The sequence below is a fragment of the Panthera onca genome, chromosome F2 (genome assembly GCF_046562875.1).
Source record: "Panthera onca isolate mPanOnc1 chromosome F2, mPanOnc1 haplotype 2, whole genome shotgun sequence".
NCBI lineage: Eukaryota > Metazoa > Chordata > Mammalia > Carnivora > Felidae > Panthera > Panthera onca.
In genome coordinates, this window is record NC_138356.1 from 81,569,474 (window position 1) to 81,592,544 (window position 23,071).

The window sequence follows — 23,071 nt, forward strand, 5'->3', positions numbered from 1 at the left end:
TAGCTTAATTATTCAATTTATTATTGCAATTGCTGAGAAGCACCCAGAAGCAAAACTGCCTGCTTCAAGCAGGGAGATGGCACCAGAAGAGGGGCTTGCCACCTGCAGCTGGCTTGGCCGACTCTGCCCAGCGGGGGTCCTCCTGGGTCCCCCGAAGCATCCTTTTCTTCAGAAAAACCCTCTTCTCTGTCAGGATGGGCCAAGGACGCTCCCGCCCAAGTGTCTTCCCTTCGGTGGGGCCAGAATCCCTGCGTCTAAAGGGGCCCTGAAGGCAGAGTCCCGTCTCCTTCTGCTTTGTGCTGGAGGCCACAGCCCAGAGAAGCAGGATGAGGAAGATGGGAGGAGGAAAGCGGTCAGGCACTCCCATGTCCCCGCTGACCTGCTCTAAGGGAGAGACTGGTTCATTTCACACCTGACGCCAGTGTTCCACGAAGTTCAGTGGCTTAGTGGGAACAGCAGGCAGGGACTCAAACCCAGGGCCATCCCACCATCACAGACAAGGTCTTTCGTCAATCGGGTCCTCGGGTCATCGTGCCCTGCTTCCGGCAGGGGGCTCACACCTCCCCAGTGAAGGGGAGGGTTCCTCCCTCCCTCATCTGCTGCTGGGTGTTCCTTGGGGGAAGAGCAAATGTCCTGGGGCAGGCAAGCCCATGTCTCCTGCCACCTAGTGAGCAAGGGACACAGCAATGCCTGTGTGGCTGGCTGGGAGGGCTGACCCTGAACTCTGCCCCAAGGCCGAGGTGGGCATGGGGGTCAGGCCTGGCTCTGACCTTCCTTCTTCCTGCCCTGGATGAGCCCCTCAGAGACTCAGCCAACACCCATCAGGTGTGGCTACAAACTCTCGCTCCCACCCTCCTGCTCACTGAGGGCCCAGTGCCCTGGCACAGCCCTCAGGCTGCTGTGTGTTTGTAGTGACCGTGGTCACTGCAAGGAGGGCGTGGCCCAGTGGAAGGGCGCTGGCCCAGAGCCAGGAGTCGTGGACACCAAATCTGAGGCCATTGGGAGCTGGGGATGAAGGGAGGTAGGGTGGAGAGATAGATGGCAGGGGCTAAGCCCGACCCTCTTTCCAGGAATGAGGGTGGGGTGGCCCACAGGGCTCACGCTCCCTCCCTGTGACCGGGACAGGGGCCTGGCAGCTCAGGTCTGGGGGATGTTACCCAGGCCGGGGTTTCAGGGCTCAGCAGGGGAACTCGAATCCCCACTCTGGGGAGCTACATGGTGGGGGCAGGTCAGTAGCCAGTCTGGGGACAGTTCGCTCGAGATGGGGCTGTACAGAGAAGAAGGGGTCAGGCCAAGGCCCAGAGCAAGACAGGACGTAGGGAGGGGGGAGGAAACGCACCAAATGTGTGCACCAGCTGCGTGCACCAAGGGCACCCATGGCTTCACCCAAGCCGTATAAAACACCCCAGCGAGGTCTGAGTGTCCCGGGCCCAAAGAGGAGGAACCTGGGACTCCACGCACCACCTACCCAAGGCGCAAGGTTGGAAAGCCAGAAGGGTTCGGCCCGGGTCCTTTGACTCCACTCCCAGACCAGTTCCGGCCCTCCAGCCCCGGCCCCGCCCCCAGGTCTAGACCCGCCCCGCCCCGCCCCGCCCCGCCCACAGCTCCAATCGCAGGCCAGTCCGGCCACCAGTCCCGCCTGTCAGCCCAGCCCCTCCCTCAGCCACGCCCCCAGATTCGTCCCAGGCCAGCCCCGCCCCCAGACCCGGCCGGGTCCACCAGCTCCGGCACCCGCCTGCCCATGCAGCACCCCACCTGCGGCGGGAAACTGGCCAACCCGCCAGCGGCCCCAACTGTGTCCCATGGTCCCGCCGTCCTGCCGAGTCCCACCCAGGGACCACGGGGCAGCTGTTCCGGCCGTAGATCCCAGGCTGGGTCTGGTAAGATGCCACCCCCTCTCCATGCTGGCTGACAAACTGCATCATGTCCGTCGACACCTCCCGCGCCACTCACACACTTGCCGCCTTCTGTGCCGGCCACCAGCACGCTCGTGCTTTTCTTTTTCTTTTTTTCATCTTCTTCCTGGCCAAGAGCCGTTTCCACTGGCTGCTTCAGTCCTGCCCTCCTCATATGGCCATCTGCCCGGCCGCGGTGGGAGTGCCAAGGGGCGGGGCAACCACATGCAAAGGGAGGGGGTCTGGCGTCTGCTATGGCTCCCTCAGGCCCACTAGGAAAGAACTGCTCCGGACAAGTGCCCCAGGGAGCCTCTGGCCTCTCGGCCTCTCCACCTGCCACCTCTCTCCTACTCAAGGCCCTGCACAATCCGGCCCCACCCAGCTCTTGCCTCAGTGCTGCACCCACTCTGCCCTCACACCTCTGCCTGGGCTGTGTCCTGGGCCTGGAGTGCCCTCCTCCTGGGCTGACAGAGGAGCCATACCCACCTCTCAATACTCCGCTTTCAAGAGCCGCCTCCTCCAGGAAGCCCTCCAGCAGCACTGCCCCTATTACGGCTCCTGGCAGTTCACACCTCAAGGGCCTCCCTCTCCCTGAGGCTGTGAGCTCCTCAGGGTGGTACTGGATCTGACCGCACCTGCAGCTGGCCAACAGGGAGGGACTGGGGTAGTTACCGAACCACACGGACACATCACCAACCTCTAGGTGGCTCTGGGCCCTGCCCTAGGCAACAGAGAGAACAAGATATGGCCCTGCTGGCTGGAGGGCCACACGGGAACATGGGAGGGAAAAGGCCAGCTTTGTCGCACCTCCATAAAGCAGAGCAGGTGCGTAATAACAGCGATACGATTAATTGTGGTAGCAATGATGGGGACAGTGAAAACAGCCACCAGCATGGAGTGCAGACCCCCTCCGGGCCAGGCGCCCAGCAGGCTTTCATCACTAATGCTCACCGTGACCCCAAAAAGTATGCCCCCATTTCACAGAAGAAACCGAGGGTGAGATCAGGGCCATGGTGAAGCCCACCGCCCTCAGCTCTGCTTCCAGCCTTCTTACTGATCTCTGTCCCATCTGCCTGTGACCAGGAGCTCTGGGAGGCAGGACCTGGGCCCCAGAGGAGAGATTTCCATGTGTAAACCCCCACAGAGCCCCCAGGACACCCAAGGAAGCCTCCAGCATCCCAGGCCTGGGCCAACCTTGGCCGGCGTGCTTACAGGCTCAGGCAGAGCAGCAGGGCGGCCCAAAGCCACCAGATCCCCGGCGACCGGACTCCCGGGACTTTGGCTCAGCACAGAGAGTTCATCCAATTCATCTCCCAAACTTTGGGGATGAAAGGTGCCACCACGAACGACCATGCCCCGACCATGAACGGTCACCCCTGAGCCATCTGGAGCCACCCGGAACACACGCAGACCCTGGGTCCACCTCAGGGGCACGAAGACCGGGTCGGAAGCCCGGCCACGGCACGCCCAGCTGTGTGGCCCGGGGCTGCACTTCACCTCCGGGCAAGGGTTTCTCTAACAGTCCCAAGGGCGGATGATCATCCCCTCCCCCATGTCGCCCCCTTCCGGGAACGGCCCTCCATCGGCCTGCACCTCAGTTCACTCGTCTGAACAAGGATCCACCAGCACCTCCTTGACAAGGCTGTGGATGAAGTGAGACAATCCCCAGGCGAAGCTCCTACTAAGCGCTCGATGAGCAGACAACAGAGCCACTGCTGCGTCCTGCCCTCCCAGGATGACGCACTCAGGCCCTTATTCGAATTACAGCTTCGGGGAGCGGGGCCGGGCAGGGAAAGGTCTTTCCTGACCACGCACGTGGAAACACGCACACACGCAGACACACGCAGACACACATGAAAACACATGCGTGTATGCACAGCAGAGAAGCATGGACATAAAAATCCAGGCTACACGTTTCCCAAATGGAAATCAATGTCTTGGTCGATATTTCACAGCTTCCAGAAAACATTAAAAACATGAGTTGCTAGAAGCCTCCATTTAGCCCCTTAAATTTTGGGGGCTCATGGAAAACACTCCATTGACTGTTGCCTAGATACTGTCATCTTCTGTCCCTCGAAGCCCAGCCTGTGACTCCAGCAGGGAGCCGGGGACCCGGGACAGGCCCCCGTCAGCGCTCTGCTGGCCCTCTACCCCTTCACTCACCCATTCTGCCCCGGGTGCTGCACTTGGCCGGCGACCACAGACGGCTCACATCCCACAGGGGCCCACGGACAGTCCACGGCAACCAAAGTCCAACACGAAAAGCGGTCCTGGGCTCGGCCGCTGCAGCCGTGTGTGCTCAGGAGGGCGGTGGGGTGGGGGGCTCTCCTGAGCCCAAGGACTCCCCTGCTTCTACGAGGTTCCACAGCCAAGATCTGGACTGGGGCGCACCGGGAGCCCGTCCCCCCGGTCTGATCAGACGGCTACTGTGTGCCCACTGCAGCCCGGGAACGAGGGACACAGGGTGCACCTGCAGCCAGAGCCCTCTGACCCCTGGGCCCGAAGGACTCCCAGCTGGGCTGCCGGGGGGGAGCTGTGCCCACCTCTAGACACGTCAGTGCTGTGGGCAGTGCTGGGGACCCAGAGTTACCCTTACTTCCTCTTCCAGGCCCAACATGCGAGCCTGACCCCGAACTTCATCTCCAGTGTGAGGCCTCCTCACCAAATGGCCAGGCTTGGACATGCTTCTGGAAACAGTTGCACTTTCCTGGGCGGGAAAGGGGGTTCCAACAGGGACATCGGGGCTCGAGGCCAGGGCGACTTAAGGAGAATGGGCACGTGGGCTTGTCCCACTGTGTTTTCCCACCTGCCTGCCAGGGCCAAGGAAGCCCAGGCCTGACCACAGACTCAGTCTACACTCTGGTCACACCCGGAGCCCCGACTCAGTCCCAGACCAGCCTTCACGCTTACATAAATTGAGTGCGGGGACTCTGGGGGCACCTTCCCCACTGTGGAGCCTCCAGACGCCTGCTTGGTGGCAGCCGCTGTCCCCACCTGAGTGAGCTCCCCCTCCTGACTCGTCCCTCAGGCCCCGTGAGGACCGGGTGCGAGCTGGTAAATGGGAAAGAGCTGAGCCACGGTAGGGGTGCACAGGGGGTGACCCAGACCGCGGTGTGACGTCGGTTGGGGGGGGCTCCTCTGCCCCCTTGGAGCTGCCCGGATGGCAGGGTCTCACCCGTCGCACAGAAATGGGCACGTGCACCCGGCCGTCATGTGGGGGGCCTTCTTCCAAGTCGGGGAGCCGAGCTCCTCCCCCAGAGACTGCTGTTCTCTGAGGAAATCATACCCCAGCATTTGCATCAAGCCTCTTCCTTCCTCAGAGTGCTGTTTATATTTAGCTGCCTTCGTCCTCAGAGCAGCTCGGTGGGGCGGCGAGGGAAAGAGGGCAGCCTCCCCAGGCCCGCTTCTCTGGGACCCGAGCCGGAGGGCGGCCTCCGCGTCCCCCAGCGAGACCCTGCAGCCCCGGCCGGCTGCTCACAGACGGCGTCCGGGGTGCCCGGCCCCTCTTCTGGCCCGGCTGGCGCACCTGAGCTGATGTGTCCCTGCGTGGCCCGCAGGGACCCCTGGCCCAGGAAAGGGCTCCAGGGTGCAGAGTGGGGAAGCGGCTGGGTGGCCTCGACTCTTCCCCAACCCCAGAAGGGAAGGAGGGGGAATCTGAAGGGGAGAGAGGGTGTGCTGGCAGGAATCAGAGACCCAGCCCTGGAGGAGGAGCGAGGGGAGGGTCTGGCCCTTACAGCCCCGCCTCGCCTCGCCTCCAGATCACTGGGCATCCGTCTGTGGGGCCCCAGCTTCCTCCCAGGCACCTCTGTGTGGCTCCTGCAGACGTGGGTCATGGCTTCAGACAGCAAGATGTCCCCCAGGCCCCCTCTGTCCTGCTGCCCTGCCAAGCCTCTTCCGCCCCTTCTTCTGAGCTCGGCACACGAGGGGCCCAGGCTTTGCGTGACCGAGGGCAAGCCCTGAGAACGGGCCGGTGTCCCCGGCAGAACGGGGCACCAGTGCTGAGGGGCGTCCATCCCGTGGGTAACATGCCTGCCAGCCTCAGGTGTCACACAAGTGGAGCTCTGGCAGTGTCCTGGGGCTGTGGTCACACGTGACCGCAAATGGAGTGACTTAAACCAACAGGAAATGCTTTCCCACAGCATGGAGGCCAAAGTCTGGATGCCCGTGTCCACAAGGCCTCCAGGGGAAGATGCTTCCTGTTCTGCCCAGGCCCCCACACCTCCAGCCAAGGGGCACCAGCTGTGGACCCCAGCAGGAGGGGGCTGGGGACAGGCTCACTGCTCCTGAGTCCCAGCTGGGGACCTCCCGGGTCGGGAGGCAGGAGGCACCGGCTCCCCAGGTGCCCAGGAGGATGACAGTCCCCACCAGGGCAGCCACGAGGACGGGGCAGGGAGGCTGCCTGGGCCCTGGCCCCCCCTCGCGGGGCTCCAAGGCCTCTGCCCCCTCGGGGGTCCCACCCCACCCAGCCTGCCACTTGAGGCAAGCTGCGACCTCACCTGGAGAGCAGACCCCTCCCATAGTCCCACCACCCAAGCAGGAATTCTCTCTGCGGGCCCAAAACTTCAGCAGCGAAGGGACCCCGGGGGAGCCAGGCCACGCGGGGCTACCGTGTGTCTTCGGGAAGTTCTGCAGCAGATCCAGGGATAAGCCGAGTACTGGGCGCCAGGGCCGGTTCGCACGCAGCGTGCTCCCGGGGAAAGCCAAGACCTTCTGAGTCCGGGGCTCCCTTGGCCCCAGGGTTCAGCCAGGGTGGGACCCTGCCCAGCTCGGGGCACCAGGAGGACCAGTCCCTGCAGGCTGACAGCAAACGGGTCTCCCTCTCCACCCCCACCCCTCCTTGTTCTGGCTGCCTGCATCCCAGCCCAGCCGTAGGGACAGTGTGACCCAATCAGAGGCTGCCCGCCAGGACAGGGCTCTGGGCTGCCAGGGCTCCCCACTCCTGCCTTGTTGGGGTGGCTCTCAATGAGAGTGGCACTCGTTTTTGTTTTTAATGTTTATTTATTTTTGAGAGAGAGAGGAAGGGAGAAAGTGCGTGTGCATGGGGGGAGGGGGCGCAGAGAGAGAGGGAGACACAGAATCCGAAGCAGCTCCAGGCTCTGAGCTGTCAGCACAGAGCCCAACGTGGGGCTTGAACTCATGAACCACGAGATCATGACCTGAGCCAAAGTTAGTCGCTCAACCCACTGAGCCACCCAGGCACTTGGAGACAGCAGGACTTCTAAGACAAGTCTGGATGCGGGACCCTGAGGGCTCTGGGCTGTGCTGACTGTCCACAGAGCACCCTGCAGCCCCCCCTCACCTGCTGCCCGCCACAGACACTGCCGTAGGCTGTGATGGGGATCGTGGGGACAATGACTGGGGGGGACACCGAGGGAGGCTATGGAGCCCAGTGGGGTCTGCTTGTTCCTCCCTGAAACCCCCACCCAGCACCCGCAGTGTCCCAGAGCTGGGCCCAGGTGCTGGACACCAGGGTGCCCTGAGGAGACAGACGTCCCTTTGCACCATTGCCCCCCTCCACCCACCCCCTCCCTGCAGCCAGAAGGACCCTTCTAAAGTGCAAAGCCTCTGCAGCGGCCTGGATACAAAAGCCAGCCTCCAGGGTGACCCCCTGGTCCGTCCTCCCTGGAGTCACGCCCAGTGAGGCGCCCCTCACACCCGCGGGGGCGGCCCCGAGGGAGTGGTAGGGTGCCGCAGAAGTGACTAGGTGCGGCGTCTGCCTGGCTCCCTGGGACCCCTCGCTCTGGGGGAGCCAGATTCCAACCGGATTGTCCTGCCCCTCGTGTGCTGGGCCCCTCGTGTGCTGAGCTCAGAAGAAGGGGCGGAGGAGGCTTGGCAGGGCAGCAGGACAGAGGGGGCCTGGGGGACATCTTGCTGTCTGAAGCCATGACCCACGTCTGCAGGAGCCACACAGAGGTGTCTGGGAGGAAGCTGGGGCCCCACAGACGGATGCCCAGTGATCTGGGTGCAGCCCACACCTGCCTGCACCCTCGGGAGAGACCCTGAGCAGCGCTTCCATATTCCTGACCCACAGAACCTGTGAGATAGTAAGTGTTTATTGCTGTTTTTAGCCACTAAGCTCTAAGCCAATCTGTTTTGCAGCCACAGAGAAGCCAGACACCTGCTCAGCACGCCGTGCCGGCTCCCACTGTCGCTGCGGCCGCGTCCCATGCCCCGTCTCAGTCTCCCATCCGCTCCAGCTCCTGCCCAGCCCCAGGACAGGCCCAGCACCTGCTCTCCACTGTCCAGCACCCCCACCAGGGTCCCGGCACCCGCCCGCTGCACCTCCCAGCATGCTCTGCTCACTGACCGGACCAGGGGAACTGCCAGTCGGGACCCTTCGGAAGTCAGTGCCTATATGAAGGGAGCTTTGGGTCAGCCGCCCCCACAGCTGTGGGCTCCAGGAAGGGGGCCCCCACCTGCCACATCCCCTGCTGGGTCACCGGGGCCAAACCCATGCCTGGCACAGAGGAGGCTGGATGGATGCACAGATGAGCGGAAGGGTAGAGGGCCAGATGGCGTGGGGGCAGCTGGGACACTCACCGTCGGTGGCATTACTTTCGGATAGAGGTGGCAGTGATGAGGATGATGACCAGCAGGACAGTGACTCCAGCCGACAGGAAGCAGCACTTGATCTTGCGTCTCTGGAGCTGGGAGACAGAGAGAGAGAGACAGACAGAGACAGAGACAGAGAGAGGGAGAGAGGTTGTTATGGTGACCTGTAACTCAGCCTCCCATCCTGGGGGCATTTGGTACATGCCTGCTTCGGGCTGTGGGCCAGGAAGAGCCTGTCCCTTGCCAGGCGCTCTGCCCTGAGCTGGCACACATGCTTCGGGCTGGCCCTGGAGCCAGGCCCAAAGGGAAGGAGGCAGCCAGGCCTCGATGTAATGCCCAGTTGGCCCCCTTTAGCTCGGGAGGGGGGGAGTCCTTAGCCACAGCCCTTCTTCGAACCTTGTTTTCTTTATAAGCACAGGTTGATGCCCCTGACTCCAGGGGGGACATTTGAAAGCCTTAATTAAGAGGAGGCATGGAAAGTACAAAATGTAGCCCTCACCCGATATTCTTATTCCTGTATATTGTTGTGGTTACTATTAATTGAACAGGTTCTGGGCCCCACCAGCAAAGTCCTCATGGAGAGGGAGACACACAGATCTGTGCTGGGGACTCATGGGTGGATGACGATTGGGAGGCTTCTGGAAGAAAAGATACTTTATCTGGGCCCTGGAGGAGGGGTGGGGACTCTCCAGGAAGGCCAGGAGGTGGAAGGCAAGGGACCAAGGGAGAACCCAGGGCAAATGGGGGCTTAAAATGATCTGGTAGGTCACCAAGTGGCCAGCGTGGGCAGGGAAGGTAGGAAGGCAAGGGAGACAGATGGGATGGGCCTGCAGATTGTACAGGGGTTTGGGCAGCAAATCCAGGGACAGCACAGAAGACAGTGAAGAATTTTAAGCAGGGAGAGAGTGTAGTGAAGAGGCCACTTGGGAAGCAAATAGAGAAGGTGGGTTGGAAAGTGGAGAAGAACCATGAAGACTGGTCACAAGGAAGGCTGATCCGTGGGAGGGAAGGTGTCTGGAGAGAAAAGGGAGGATCAGAGGGGACAGAGGCAAGACCAGGAGAGGAATCCTCAGAATCACCTGGTTGTGACTGAGTATGCAAGGGAAGTGAGGTAAATAAGTCAAGGATGACTCCCCCAGGTTGCCCATCTGGGTCATCAGGTGGGTGCTCTGGCTGTCCATTCATTTATCCATCCATTGATTCCACCCATCCACCCATCCACCTATCCTTCCATCCATCCATCCATCTGCCCATCCATCCATCCATCCATCCCTCCATCCATCTACCCACCCACCCACTTATGCATCCAATCATCCATCCATCCACCCACCTACCTACTCATCTACCCATCAGCCTATCCATTCACCCATCCACCCACCCATCCATCCACCCAACTCCCTATCCATGCACTTATACACCCATCCACCCACCCTTGTCCATCTTTCTCAAAATGGCTATAGGTGGGGGTGGGGGTGAGGCACAGAAACTCAGCCATGAGTGAGGGGAGGAATTGGTGGCGACGAGGGGAGTCAGGGGGCTTCTTGGAGTAGGTGTGACTGAACTTGGGTTTGGGGGGGATGGTGTCCACAATGAGTTTTGGGGTGAGGGTCCAGTCCCACTGTAGGGTGGCGGGGGGGGTCTGCTGGGTGTTGGATGGGTATTTAGCTCCTTCAAGCTGCCTCAGTGTCATTCGGCTTTGGAAGGGACGCACACGCCATGTGAAGATCAGCCATCATCTGAACAGCTCTGCTTCCCAGCCTTGAGTGCAGTATTACTACCCCGGGGTTCCAAGATGGTGCATACAGATCTGAGACTCAGGTCTCCCTGCCCCCAGCTGTTGTCACGAGTCACATGCCAACTGTGTGTGGGAGGGAGGCAAGGAGGGGCCGGGAGGCCCAGAGTAAATGAGAAACAGACCTCTAGTTGCTAAGAGCCGGGGGTGGGAGGGCAGAGAAACCCACAGCCCTGCTAACAGGGAAAGAGAACCTGAGCCAAGGAGCAGTTCAGGACCCAGGACAGCGCCTGGGCTGAGGACCCTGGTGTCTCTGTCCGTGGTGCAGACGCACAGGCCCCGTCCTCATCGGCGGGACAGCTGCCCTTTCCCGAGCCTTGCGTGGTGCCGACAGCAGGCTGTGTGGATTTGTTCACACTACCCTCACCCAGAGCTCAGAGGGTGCCCTGTCAACACCCTGGTCTGCAGATGATAGCTCAGACAGGTGAAGTAGTCTGTCCAAAGCCACCGGCTTGTGAGCTGCAGGGTCAGGATTCAAATCTGGCCTCCAGCGACGCAGCCAGCTCTTAAGCACTGCACGCCCCCCACAGATGGGATGCCCCGAGGTCTGACCCTCCACACACATCCGGCCCCTAAAGGAAGCTTATGCACGGAACCGGTTACACGCTTCATCACCCGCACGGATCTGGGAGCCCCCAGGGGAGGCGATGTGCCGTACGGAGCACAGCACCGTGACATGCGACATGCGTGACACCGTGACATGCACACAGCGACATGACCTAGGGCATGTCGCTCGCCTCCCGGAGGCTCCGGTGTCTGGCTATCCCATCTGTGCAGCCCAGGCAGAGCCCAGCCAACAGGACCCTGCATGGCCTCATGCCCACCATCTGCCAGGGTTGTGTCCACACCTGCTCTGCCTGGGCCCAGATCAACCTTCCCGGACCATGACCTTGTCCTGGATGGCAGCCAAATGCCTCCTTGGATGTTATCTGCACTCAGACCTGTCTCTCCACCTCTACCCTCCAACCCTCCACCTCGCTGAGGCAGGGAAGGGAGGCGGAGAAGCTGGGAGACACAGGAACAGCCAAAGGGACTGGGCTAGGGTGGAGAAGGATCCCCAGAGAGGCAGGAGAGATCACCTGGAGAGGAATGGGGGGGACAAGTGACTCCTTGGCACCTTCCAAACCTACAGCAGCCTCCACCAAACCTGGCCCCTTCCAGTCCCCTCTCTACCCCACCAGCAAACTGCCACTGGGTCTCTCCACTGACTTCAAGGGGAAGAGGCAGGTGGGGCCGTGACAGGCAGGGCCCAGGGGCTGCCAGAAGCCCAGGCTAGGACATATGGTGGAGGCGGAGGCAGTCCTTTGATGAGGAGCTCTGCAGACCCAACCCGCAGCTCCCCTCCTGGCACGAGGCAGAGCCCCACCCCCAGCCACCTCGGCTCCAGCCCCCAGCACCTGCCGCCTCCCCTGCAGGGAGGGAGCCTTGTGCAGAGGCACCAACTCCTGAGGGGGCCACTGGCCAGGAGCTGAAGATGTCACCTCAATTCAGCATCCAGCAGCAAGATGAGGGGCAGAGGGCAGGGCATGGGTCACCTGATGGGCTGACCCCTCTGGCTCCCTGGTGACCTTCCAGTAAAGCATGGAGAGACTTCCTTAAGGAGGTGGGAGGGTTTTCCCATTGAATATCGCTGACTCTGAAAGGGGAGGAGGCCACACAAGGCGCCAAGCTCGGGCCATTTTTAAAGGCTGGAGGAGGGCCCTGGACCCAGGCAGGGGCTGCTGAGTGGGCGGATGGCTGGGGCCTCAGAACAGCACCCCATGAGCCCCCCATTTCCCTGTGCTGGGGAGGCCCCTCATCTACAGCAAGCCCTTCAGTGGTTAGAGGTAAAGTGCCAACAGTGATGCCACAGCACTGACCTGGGCGATCTGGTGGCACGGGCTGAGCTGTGTCCCCCCAAAAGGATATGCTAAAGTCCTAGCCCCCAGGACCTCAGAACGGGGCCTCACTTGGAGACGGGGCCTTTATGGAGGTGATGCCGTTAAAGCGAGGTCATCGGGTGGGCACTGATGTATCATGACTGGTGTCCTCGTAAGACGGGCAATTTGGACCCGGGTCCACAGGGAGAACGCCGTGTGAACACGGGGACGGCTGTCTGTCTACCGGCCAAGGAGAGGGGCCTGGAACAGATTCGCCCTCACGGCCCTCAGAAAGAGCCAGCCTCGGGGCGCCTGGCTGGCTCAGTCCATAGACTCTTGATCTCGGGGTTATGGGTTCAAGCCCATGTTGGGTATAGACATCACTCAAAAATTAAACCTTAGGGGCGCCTGGCTGGCTCAGTGGGTTGAGTGTCCGACTCTCAATCTCAGCTCATGATCTCATGGTTTGTGGGATAGAGTCCCAAGTTGGGCTCTGTGCTGATAGGATGACACCTACTTGGGAGTCTCTCTCTCCCTCTCTCTCTCTGCTCCTCCCCACTCACTTGCACATGCTCTCTCTCTCTCTCAAAATAAATAAGTAAACCTAAAAAAATCTTTAAAAAAATTAATTTAGAAAGAGCCGATCTTGCTGACACCTTGACCTTGAACTTCTGGTCTCCAGACTATGGAACAGTAACGCTGGCCTTTCAGCTGCCCCATCTGTGGTGATTAACTGAACAGACCCGGAGCCATTTCCTTGCTGACCCTGGAGAGTGGCCTCCTGATGGAGAGCTCAGGGGCGGAGCCAATTCTCAGCCTCACCCAGCCCAGCGTGGGCACCCTTGCCAGAGAAGAGCTGTCCCTTCCCCCTCTGCCCGGGTCTCCCCAAAGCCCTCACTGCCCAGAGGTGGGGAGCCCCCGCAGCAAGGGACCACAGGTGACTCTCTGGGAGCAAGGGTGGGGTCCCCCAGCCCTCGACCCATGTCCAATACCCAAGGGGCTGTCACGAGGCCCCCAGTGACCAGACTTCCAAGACACAGAGTCCCCCTGTCCTGATGGCTGCCCGTCTCCGTCCTCCTAGGGATGGCGCTGGGCACCACACACCGGCCACGACGCTCAGGACAGCCCGTTTCAGAGATGCAAACACCGAAGCTGGGAAACGCCCTCCCAGCCCCTCAGTGTGGTTTTGGGACAAAGCTGTCCGGGGACCGGACAGGAAGGAAAGGGCAGGGAGAAGACACCACAGGGGACAGGGACCCCAGCCCTGCCTTCGTGCCCAAGTGGGGTCTGGATCCTCTCTCCGCTTGGCTCCCTCACACTCCAAGAAGCCACTGTGACTAATCACTCTTAAATGACAGCCCTGCATTGAAGGAGCTGATGGGGCTGACAGTGGGGGGGCCAATTAACCCAAATTATGAATTAAGCTCTTGATGGGGGCCCAATTAGTGTCAGCTGTGCGGTCAAAAGCTCCTGCGCAGTAACAGCTGGGGGAATGCGGCCCCTACCAGGCCTGCTCAGGCCTCCGAGGGGGCGGAGGGGTGGAGTCTAAGTTACAGGGGTGGGTGGAGACAGGGAGGGGGTGGAGTCTAAGTTACAGGGGTGGGTGGAGACAGGGAGAGGGTGGAGTCTAAGTTACAGGGGTGGGTGGAGTCTAAGTTACAGGGGTGGGTGGAGACAGGGAGAGGGTGGAGTCTAAGTTACAGGGGTGGGTGGGGTCTAAGTTACAGGGGTGGGTGGAGACAGGGAGGGGGTGGAGTCTAAGTTACAGGGAGAGGGTGGGGTCTAAGTTACAGGGGTGCGTGGAGACAGGGAGAGGGTGGAGTCTAAGTTACAGGGGTGGGTGGAGTCTAAGTTACAGGGGTGGGTGGAGACAGGGAGAGGGTGGAGTCTAAGTTACAGGGGTGGGTGGAGTCTAAGTTAGTTCGGGAGAGCCCTGCTCCACGGCTCCTCCTCTGCCTACCCGGGCGTCACTCAGAGAACTCCTGCTCCATCGGCAAAACCCAGGCCGGCACCGCCACCTCCAGGATGCCCTCCCCCAGCCCGTGCTTCCTCCCACACAAAACCTGCTGCTTCTGCGCCAGCTCGGCCCCTTTCCTCCCACTAGGACACCGCAGGTGGGAGCGTGTTGGGCCGACTGCTGCCCTGACCTGGGCAAGGCTTAGCGGAAGCCAGAGGACCAAGGGGAGGGGACCGGCTGTGCCCACGTGGGGCCCTGCCGCCGCCCTCAGGCCTCCACAGGCTCCGTGTCCACGCTGAGAGAGGACGGACGCCGGGTCATCAGTCCAGGGGGCACACACGCAGGTGCCGCCACCCTCCGCCTGCTCCCCCTTCGTTAAAATGAGGGAACAGGGTGCACCCCCAGCACAGGGACTGAGGTGGCAGGGCTGCAGGGGGCGGGCGGGCCCGGCTGAGGGGAGAGGGGCTTCAGGGCCTGCAGAGGTGCGCAGTCAGGTGAGAAGCAAGGCCGGAGCCAGCCTCAGAAGCAGGGAAGGGTGAGCGGAGGGACTCCCAGGCTCCCTCCTCCCCACCCCTGCAATTCTCTGGGACTCCAGGCCCAGTGGAGGGAGCCAAAGCTGTGATCACAGTAGGGGCTGGCCGGCCCGAACCTGGGAGAGCTTTCTCCAGAGGCCCACGGGCCAGGCTCTGGGAATACCCCATGCAACCCCTGGCCTCTGTGCGCCCCAATAAAGGTCACGGCCAGCTCACACTAGGTGAAGCCCCAAGGCGCGCGCGCACACCCTTCTAAGCAGCATTTCGGTGCCGCAGCCTCAGATACAGCACCGCGTAAGGACCCCACACAGCGGGGAGCACTGTCATCACAAGGGACGGAAAACAAAGCAAACAAAAAAAGAAATTCAAAGAACCAGAGTCTGTGCAGGAACAGAAGGAAACTCCGCACAACTGACAGATCCTCGGAGAGCAAAGAACACGCCCCCGGGACAGTCTGGGGGAAAGGCCTGGGGGGAGGGGCAAGTCCCCCAAGCTCTCCAGGCCCTGCCCCCTGCACCTGCAGGCTGCGCGAGGGGCGGGGCCCGCCTCCCAGAGCCGGGCCAGGGAGCAGCCAGGCGGGACTGTGGGGTGAGAGGACCCCGGGGCAGCACGGGAAGGCTGCTCTGCCCACTCCCCAGCTGCCGGACCAGCACCAGGGGCGGGGTCTGGGGGCGCGCCGGTGACCTAGTGACAAGTGTGGCCGCCCAGACACTCCCTGAGGAACTGAGGACACTTGCCCACGGAGCTGCCACGAAGTGGGGTGTCAGGCCTCCAGCCGGCAGGCCGGGCCCCCCAACCTGCTCCCCTCCGGCCTCCACCTGGCTCTCCCCGCCCGGAAAGGGCCTGGATGGGGCTCCAGGGCGACCCGCCCTTCCCTCCAAGACTCCCGCTCTGAGCCTGCTTCCTCGTGTGACAGGAGGGGCGATACCACCCCTCATGGCTTCTCTGAAGGTGTTCGCCTGCCTGGACCCGGATGGCGCATCTCTGCACACCTCGGCCTCGAATTCTAGGGCGGGCCCCTGCACAGGCGGCCGGTGACCCAGGCCAGCAGGGCCTGCGTCCGGTGGGTGCTCACTAAAGCCAGAGCCTCTTCAGGGGTCCAGGGCAGCTGGAGGCCTCTATGCCTGACCTGACGCTGCCCTCAGTCTCTGGGTCCTGCTGTCCTGTGTCACAGCGGTCCAGAAGGGCCAAGTGGGGGTCCTGGAAACCCGTCTCCAGCAGCCATGGGCTCACTGGGGAGAAGGGAGCCAAGAGAAGGGAAAGCAGGATGGAGGCTGAGGGGGGCGAGGGCATCGGGGCATCAGGTGCTGGGCTTGGGACTCGGTGGGACCAAGGGCAGCCCCTGCCCTCGCCTCCAGGGACCCTTGCTGACACCCAAGGCCTCGAGTACTGGGCCTGGTGGTCCGGGTGAGGACGCAGCCCAGGGAAGGGCAGTGACTGGCCCAGGGCCTCCCAGTGAGGGGGCCGGACCCCTGGGCCAGACCCCGTGCCCCCAGCCCACACAGCTCTGTGCCCTCTCTCGGCCGGGAGCTCGGCCCCTCCGCCCCTGCCCTCTGACCCACCGGTACCCTCCTTCCCCGCCCCCCCCCCCCAAAGCTGCCCAGCCCCCACCCCACTCCTCAGAAGCCGCTTCCCATGCAAATGTATTCAGAATACATGACATTTCAGAAACATCTATTTGTATATATTTAGACTCCATTTCAAAAGAATTATTCAAAATCGGAGCCATTTGGATAGATGGGTGTGGAACGGATTGTTTCTTAAGTGTTCACGTTAAAAATATCATGTTTTCTAAGTGGATCACAAATGCTGTAATTATTGAAATGGGCACATTCTGCTGGGGGAAAATTACAGAATCATGACTTGATTTACGGATTCTGTGTCCTGAGGACAGTGCTCAAGGGGCACCTGTCCCAGGACAGCACTGGGGCACCTGCTCCAGAACAGGGCACGGGGCACCTTCCCCGGGAGAGGGCGCAAGGGCACTCACCCCAGGATGGCACTGGCCAGAGACCCAGGGGCTTTGGTGGATGCCACACTCCGCCAGGTGAGTGCTGGCCCCACTGTGCTGGGACCCGCCCCAGGGGACCGACAAGGTGTAGGGCAGGAGGGGGCCGGTGCAGGTTAGTGTCTGAGGCAGAGGTGGGGCTGGAGGTTCTGAGGTCCGGGGAAGGAGCTGGCTCATCCAGGGGCCTGGGAGTGGAGGGGCTGGGGCTGGGGCTGGGGCGGCCAGGCCTCATTCTTCTCTCCTGGGCTGAACACCTGCCTGGCCCCCCAACCCCAACTCCACCCACCCCCACGAAAAACCCCACCTGTACACCTGCCTTTCTCAGCTTGATGCAAGGCCTCACCAGACTGCCTCCTCCTCCCTAAATATGGCCCCAGCCCCAGGACCTTTGCACTGCTGCTCCTACTGTTTGAACCATCCTAACTCCCTTTCCCACGTGGCTCAGGTTCCAACCTGAAAGTATGTCCTGATGCCTCAGGGGATGCCCACCTGCCCACCCCTCGTCGCTGCCCTCTGTGATCAGGATGGTGGGCTTGTCTTCCCCTCCCCTCTGAGCCCATGACTTCTGGTGGGCAGGGCTCAATCATGCCAGGCTCAGGACTCCTACCCTGGGCAGTGTCACTGGTGGGGACAGAAGCGGGCCAGGGAGCCAGGCTCTGTGCACTGCGGTCTTCACTCGCTGGCTGTAGAAAGCAGGCTTGGTGACCACCCTTCACGCGTGTGTGCAGGGGTGAGGCCGGCATCCCTCCGAGGGGGCCCCGGGGGTTGGCAGAGCACTTGCCATATGCCGGACCCAAAGCAGGCACCTACCAGGGCCAGTCCCTCCAACAGAACGTCTTGTCGGTGAAAGGAACCCAGCCTGTGCTTTCACGCCGGATGGAGTCAACCCTGACCAACGACTCCCTCCGTCGGGGACCAGGTGTCTCCGGGCACTCAGGGGAGGGTCCCCTGGTGGGACCTCCTCAGGGCTCAAGGGGACACAGCATTAGGTAGAAGCCTCCGAACAAAGTCCCCAGGCCCAGCAATGCCACTTGGGGAGTACTTGGGGGACAGCTCATCCCAAGGCCGCTCTAGCTTCCGAAAGTCACTGGCCACATACTGGGCAAGTGCATCGGCCCCTCGGCCAGCCTCCTGCGGCGTCAGAGGGGGGTCCGCTGCGTGTGCTGCCGGGAGAGAGGCCCCGAGACGCACGAGTGGGAATGAGCGTGAGACGGTGCCCGTGGGCAGCCGTCCGCGTCACAGACACACGAGCACACGCAGGACAGTCGGGTCACTGCAGACACGTCACCACTGTCACTTCCCGGCACTGCTCTTCTCCGGGGGGAGCTTCTATTTTGTTTGATTTTTGCTTTTGTGTTTTGGCTTCAAGGAGCTTCTGTGATAAAGACACAAGTCTGAACGGGGAAGCCTTTTAAGACCCACTGCGGCTTCTCCCAGCTGCCCGGGCTGTGGGACGTGGGACAGTGGGGCCAGAGCGTCTGGGCTGGGACTCGTGCCCCCAGGAGGTCACGGACAGGACCAGCCCCCACGAGCCAGGGGCCAGTTTGCAGGTGTCAGGCACGGACGTCCCACCGAGGTCCCGGCCCCCGCCCCATCTCCGTGACTCAGTCCTGAGCTGCTCCCCACCAGCCGCGTCCCCAGACCCCCTCTTGCCAGAGCTCCCTGACAGCCGTGTGAACAAGTGAAGGCCCCTACCGACATCCACCCCCACCCCCAGCTGATTGCCCCGAGCTCCTCTCTCCTTTCCCAGAATTAGTAACAAACACGCATGGGCCCCCCCACCCCCCGTGTGCCAAGCGCCGTCCCAGCGTTGGAGCGGCAGCAGGGAACGACGATGCCTCGGCGTGGAGGCGGCTTCCCAGGAGGAGCCAGGTGAGAAGCAGGCTCTCGGGAAAACCCACAGGGCGCAGGGGGGGCAATGAAGAGTAGGCGAAGAAGAAGCAGGGCTCGGGGCCGATCGGCGAAGGCGTCACTACGAAGCTGACTTTTCCATCTAGACCTGAAGGCAGGGAGGGAGGGAGTCAGCAGATTTGTGAGAATGGTCCAGGCAGCAGGTCTGTGCGTGCCAAGGCCCTGAGGCAGAGAGTACCTGGGCGCCCCTGGAATGAGGGGGTAAGGCTGGTGTGGTCTGAACAACGGAGAGCAGGACTGAGGCCTCGGGCCTCAGGACGTTTGCACGCACTGTTCACACCACCTGGGCACAGCCCAGCCTCACCTCCTGCAGCTCTTTGCTCGTTTGTCAGCAAAACCCTCGCCGGCCATCCTAAGAGGGCCCCGCCCTCTTCGTGCACACCGGCCGTGCCCACCCTGGCCTCCTCGCCCTCCGCTCGGTTCCCCGAGTGCGGTGCTGGGTACCTCCCGCACTCCCGATTGTGTCCGGCTCTCCCGACTAGTGTGTCCGCCCTACGGGCCCAGGACCGGGGCTGGCTCACAGAGGGGCTCGTATCTGGGGGAGCCGCATTGCTAAGCATCACCACATGGGGAATCCACGGCGATACGCCCGCTCGTCCCCGGAAGGGGCCTGGCGTGAAGGCGGCTCTCACGGAACGAGCAGGTCTCCCAGCTCCGCCCCTGGGCGCTGGCCGGCACCTGGCCCCCTGAGCCTCGGTTTCCGGTCTACGAAACACGGTAACGAACGGTCTCGTGGAATCCACGGCGGGGACGCCCGTGGTCCCTGGTGACTTCACTTTGGGCTGTAAACGCACACCCTCTCGTTCCTGTTAAGGAAATGTCCCCAAACTCTAGGATATGGTGCCGTGACGCTGCTGCCCCAGCAGGCCGGGGACCCAGCTGGACCCCGAGCGACAGCTGGAGGAAATGCGCATCTTGGTGGAGTGGACACTGCTCGCCGGGCAGGTGTGTGTGATGACACCGCACGCGGGTCCCCGCGTGTCACTCAGGCGAGTGTCGGTCGGGGCCGCTGGCAGGTCGGTCGGAGACAGCTGTCTGCTTGTCCTTCCCTCCTGGCCCGCGCCATCCACCTGGGTCTGTGCGTTCCTACCGAGGGCGGCGGCCAGCCCCACCCAGCAGAGGAAGCCGGGCCGCTTCGCCGGCGAGCCCCCGCCCCCCGCCTGCCTCTTCTCCGGGAGAAGGACGCCCCTCTGTCTCTTTGGGGCCCCAGGACCCCCGCCCCTCCCAGGCCGCGCAGGAGGTACTCAGCTCCCCCAGACCCTGCCCCCCATCAGCACCAGTCCCCAGCTTCGCTCCCCCGCCTCCCACCTCCTTTGTGTTCCGCTAGCTGAGCTCGTCCGGCTGGGGGGGCGTCCCGGACAAACATGCAGAGACACAGAGGACAGAGGGAGGGTCCCACCTGCAGCTCAGCCCGCCGTGCCGCCAGGGTGCCAGCTGCCAGCCGCTCCCCAGAACCCCATTCTCCAGCAGGACCCTCAGTGGGACATCAGCCCCTGTCCCCTGCCTGCAGCACCCACAGCCGCCTCCACCCCCCTGGGTCCCCCCCACCCCCACGCACAGGCGCTAGCCGGGCCTGGGGACAGGAGGAGAGGTGCAGGTCGGGGGGAGGCTCCCGGAGGAGGTCCTGGGGGCGAGGGCAGGTGGAAGGGGAGAGGGTGGATGGGCCGGAGCTCCGAGGTCAAGGTCCTGCTAGCAGTCAGAGGCCGCACCGCGCCCACATCCCCCTACCAGGGCCGACCTTCTTCTGCGTCAGTGTGGCCCACTGCGGCCCCTTCCTAGGAGGAGCCTGAGCCCTGGGTCGGCGCCAGCCCCCACCTCAGCCATCTGCTTCTGTCTCCCCATGACGCCGAAGGTGGTCCTGACTCGCAGGTCCCCACCCTGCGCCCTCCCAAACCCAGTCTGCCATGCAGGCGGGGAAGGGCGCGAGCCTGTGTGGAGGGTCCTGCCCCTGTCGCCAGGGCGCTGACCCGTGCATGCCGCTTCAGGGGCAGCACTGACTGCCGCTGCCGCGCGGGGCCCCTGCTCCGTCCCAGGCCCTGCGTGGCCACCTTCGGGATGACAGGAGTAAACAGTCCCTACCGAGTGCTCTCACGAGCTAGATCCACGCCGGGTCCGCCAGTGCAGAGCATCTAAGGACAGGGGCGCCTGCAGGCGCTGGGGAGCCGACGGGGGGGGGGGGTGTCACACGTGGATGATAAACACAACGTGTCTTGAAATCAGACGGTAGGTGAGCAGGCAGAAACCGTGGTGGAAAGAAGATGGTGTGCAGCGAGGGCAGAGGCGAGGCGTGGGCAGGGGGGGATTAAAAGGCCTCAGGGTGGAGCTCACTGGGGGGATATTTGAGTCGAGCAGGGCGGTGGAGAAGTGCATCTGGGCAGAGGGAACAGCCAGAGCAAAGGCCCTGAGGCAGGAGTGTGCTGGCGGGGGTGAGGAACCCCGAGGAGCCTGCTGGCCGGTCCCAGTCCTGCCCCTGTGCCACGTGCTTTCTCGGGGACCTGGCAGCCTGGCCCTGGGGACCCCCGCCCGCAGGAGACCCCAAAGATGTGAGCAGAGGGAGAGATGCCTGGGGAAGCTTTGTGGCGTGGGCAGTGAGCCTGCGCCTCCTCCAGGGTGACCCCCTGGGATTCCACTCTCCTGTGCGGGGACAGGTCTGCTGGTGAAGACACGGGCACTGGGACAGACGCCCCGACCTACGCCCCGACCTTACCACTCACTAGCTCTTACAAACCGTGAACCTGTCTGCGCCTCGGTGTCCTTCTCTGACATGGGCCGAGCACCCCCCTTCTAGGGCTGCGGGGGCACCGAGAAAGGTCACCCCAGTGAGCGCTGAGCGCGGAGCCCGGGACGGAACAGCTGCCCAGAAACGACAAGCGTCTGCCTGTTGCTGAGGCTGTGGCCACCAGCCCCGCCCCAGACGAGAGGCCCACAGGGCAGACGAGGAGAGGAGACCGGAAAGGGGTCCCCTGCAATGCCAGCACTGGGACCCTCCCCCCGGTCCGTCACACAAGGCGGTGGCTGGCAGGAAGCTCAGCCCCCCACCCCCACCCCCAAGCCGGCTCCTGGTACTTAGAATTGCACCATTAGAGAGTGTTTCCTTTGGGGTCAGGAAAAAAACCCCAGATCCAGCTTGAACCACTAGCGCGTGTTGGGGAGGTGTGGTGTGGACACCGACCTTCCTGAGCACAGGTCACCCGCTGCCCCCCTCCCAGGGGGTGTGCCCGCAGGCTGCCACAGCTGCTCCCACCCCACCCGATTCCTGGCTGGGACGGAGCCTGCCCAGTGCAGGCCGATCGGCCGGCTCCGCTCAGTGGCGAGGCTCACGGTGCTGCCGCCTGGGCGGGACCCTGCAAGGGGCACTCTCCGGGACACGCTAGTCCCATTCGAGGTGGGCCTGGTCCCCAGGGACGCCCCTGCTTCAGAGAGTGATGCCTGAGCGGGCCGAGCCGCAGCCGGCAGGGAGGACAGGGGGCGACGGCCGCCTCGACGGTGAGCCCCACCTCCTGCAGGGACGCCAGACCCCAAGGCCAGCTCACAGCCCAGCGAGGGCCCTGGCGGCTGGGAGAGCGCAACGGAATGCCCTCTGGAAGAGAGTTTCCCGGTTCCTGGTGAAGCCCAGTCACAGGCTCGTAGCCAGACGTCATCCAACAAGCCAGAAAGCCACACGTCAAGAACGGGCCAGACAAGCAAAGGATATAAAAGTGGCGGGGACACAGGGGTCAGGGGTCTGAGGAGTGCAGGATGTGGCCATAGAAGGCAGCACGAGACCATCAGGAAGGAGCAGATATCCAAGAAAAAAAGAAACTTTCGGAAGCGAAACCGTAATTTTTGAAGACTTTGCTGGAGGCCTGGGCAGACTCCACCCAGCTGCAAAGCGGGGGATACGCCCCAGTAAGTTACCCAGACGCCACAAGACGCCCAGGGCTGCAAACCAGGACGCGGCGATGCGGGTCTAACACAGGTGCCGTCAGCGCCCCCGAAGGGCCGCCGGGACAACGGGCAGAAGCGGCATGTGACGAGTGACAGCGACCACTGTCACAAGTCACGAAAACGGGAGTCCACCGACCTGAGAAGCACAGAAGGCAGAAGTTAAAAAAAAAAAAAATCCATACCAGAGGCGCCTGGGTGGCTCAGTCAGTTGAGCGTCTGCCTCTCGATTTCCGCTCAGGTCATGATCCTGGGGTTGTGGGATTGAGCCCTGCGTCAGGGTCCATGCCTAGTGTGGAACCTGCTTGGGATTCTCTCTCTCTCTCTCTCTCTCTCTCTCTCTCTCTGGGATTCTCTCTCTCTCTCTCTCTCTCTCTCTCAAATATAATTTAAAAAAATCCATCCCCAGACATATCGTGGGAAAACTGCAGAACCCTGAATACAGAAACAAGACCTTAAACTGGCCAGAGGAAAAAAGACAGATCCCTAAACGATCAAGACAGATGGACAGACAGCGATGGAGCCCAGAAGGTGCAGGATTAAGTTCGCGCCCAAACCAGGAGTCTTTGTTGAGCGACGTTCTCCGTGAAACACGTGAGCAAACAGCACTCCAGACACACACACACCGTCAGGGTACCAG

The 23,071-nt window shown here is 62.4% G+C and overlaps 1 protein-coding gene across 2 annotated transcripts in view; it reads right to left on the reverse strand.

Moving 5' to 3' along the window:
* TSNARE1 (t-SNARE domain containing 1) overlaps nt 1–23,071 on the reverse strand; it is a 151,603-nt gene that overhangs the window by 4,750 nt on the left and 123,782 nt on the right. For both annotated transcript variants that reach the window (XM_060611428.3, XM_060611426.3), the window contains one exon: nt 8,436–8,542. In XM_060611428.3, the coding sequence (XP_060467411.2) occupies nt 8,447–8,542 (96 nt within the window). In that variant the 3' untranslated portion in view covers nt 8,436–8,446. The remainder of the gene's footprint in view (nt 1–8,435; nt 8,543–23,071) is intronic.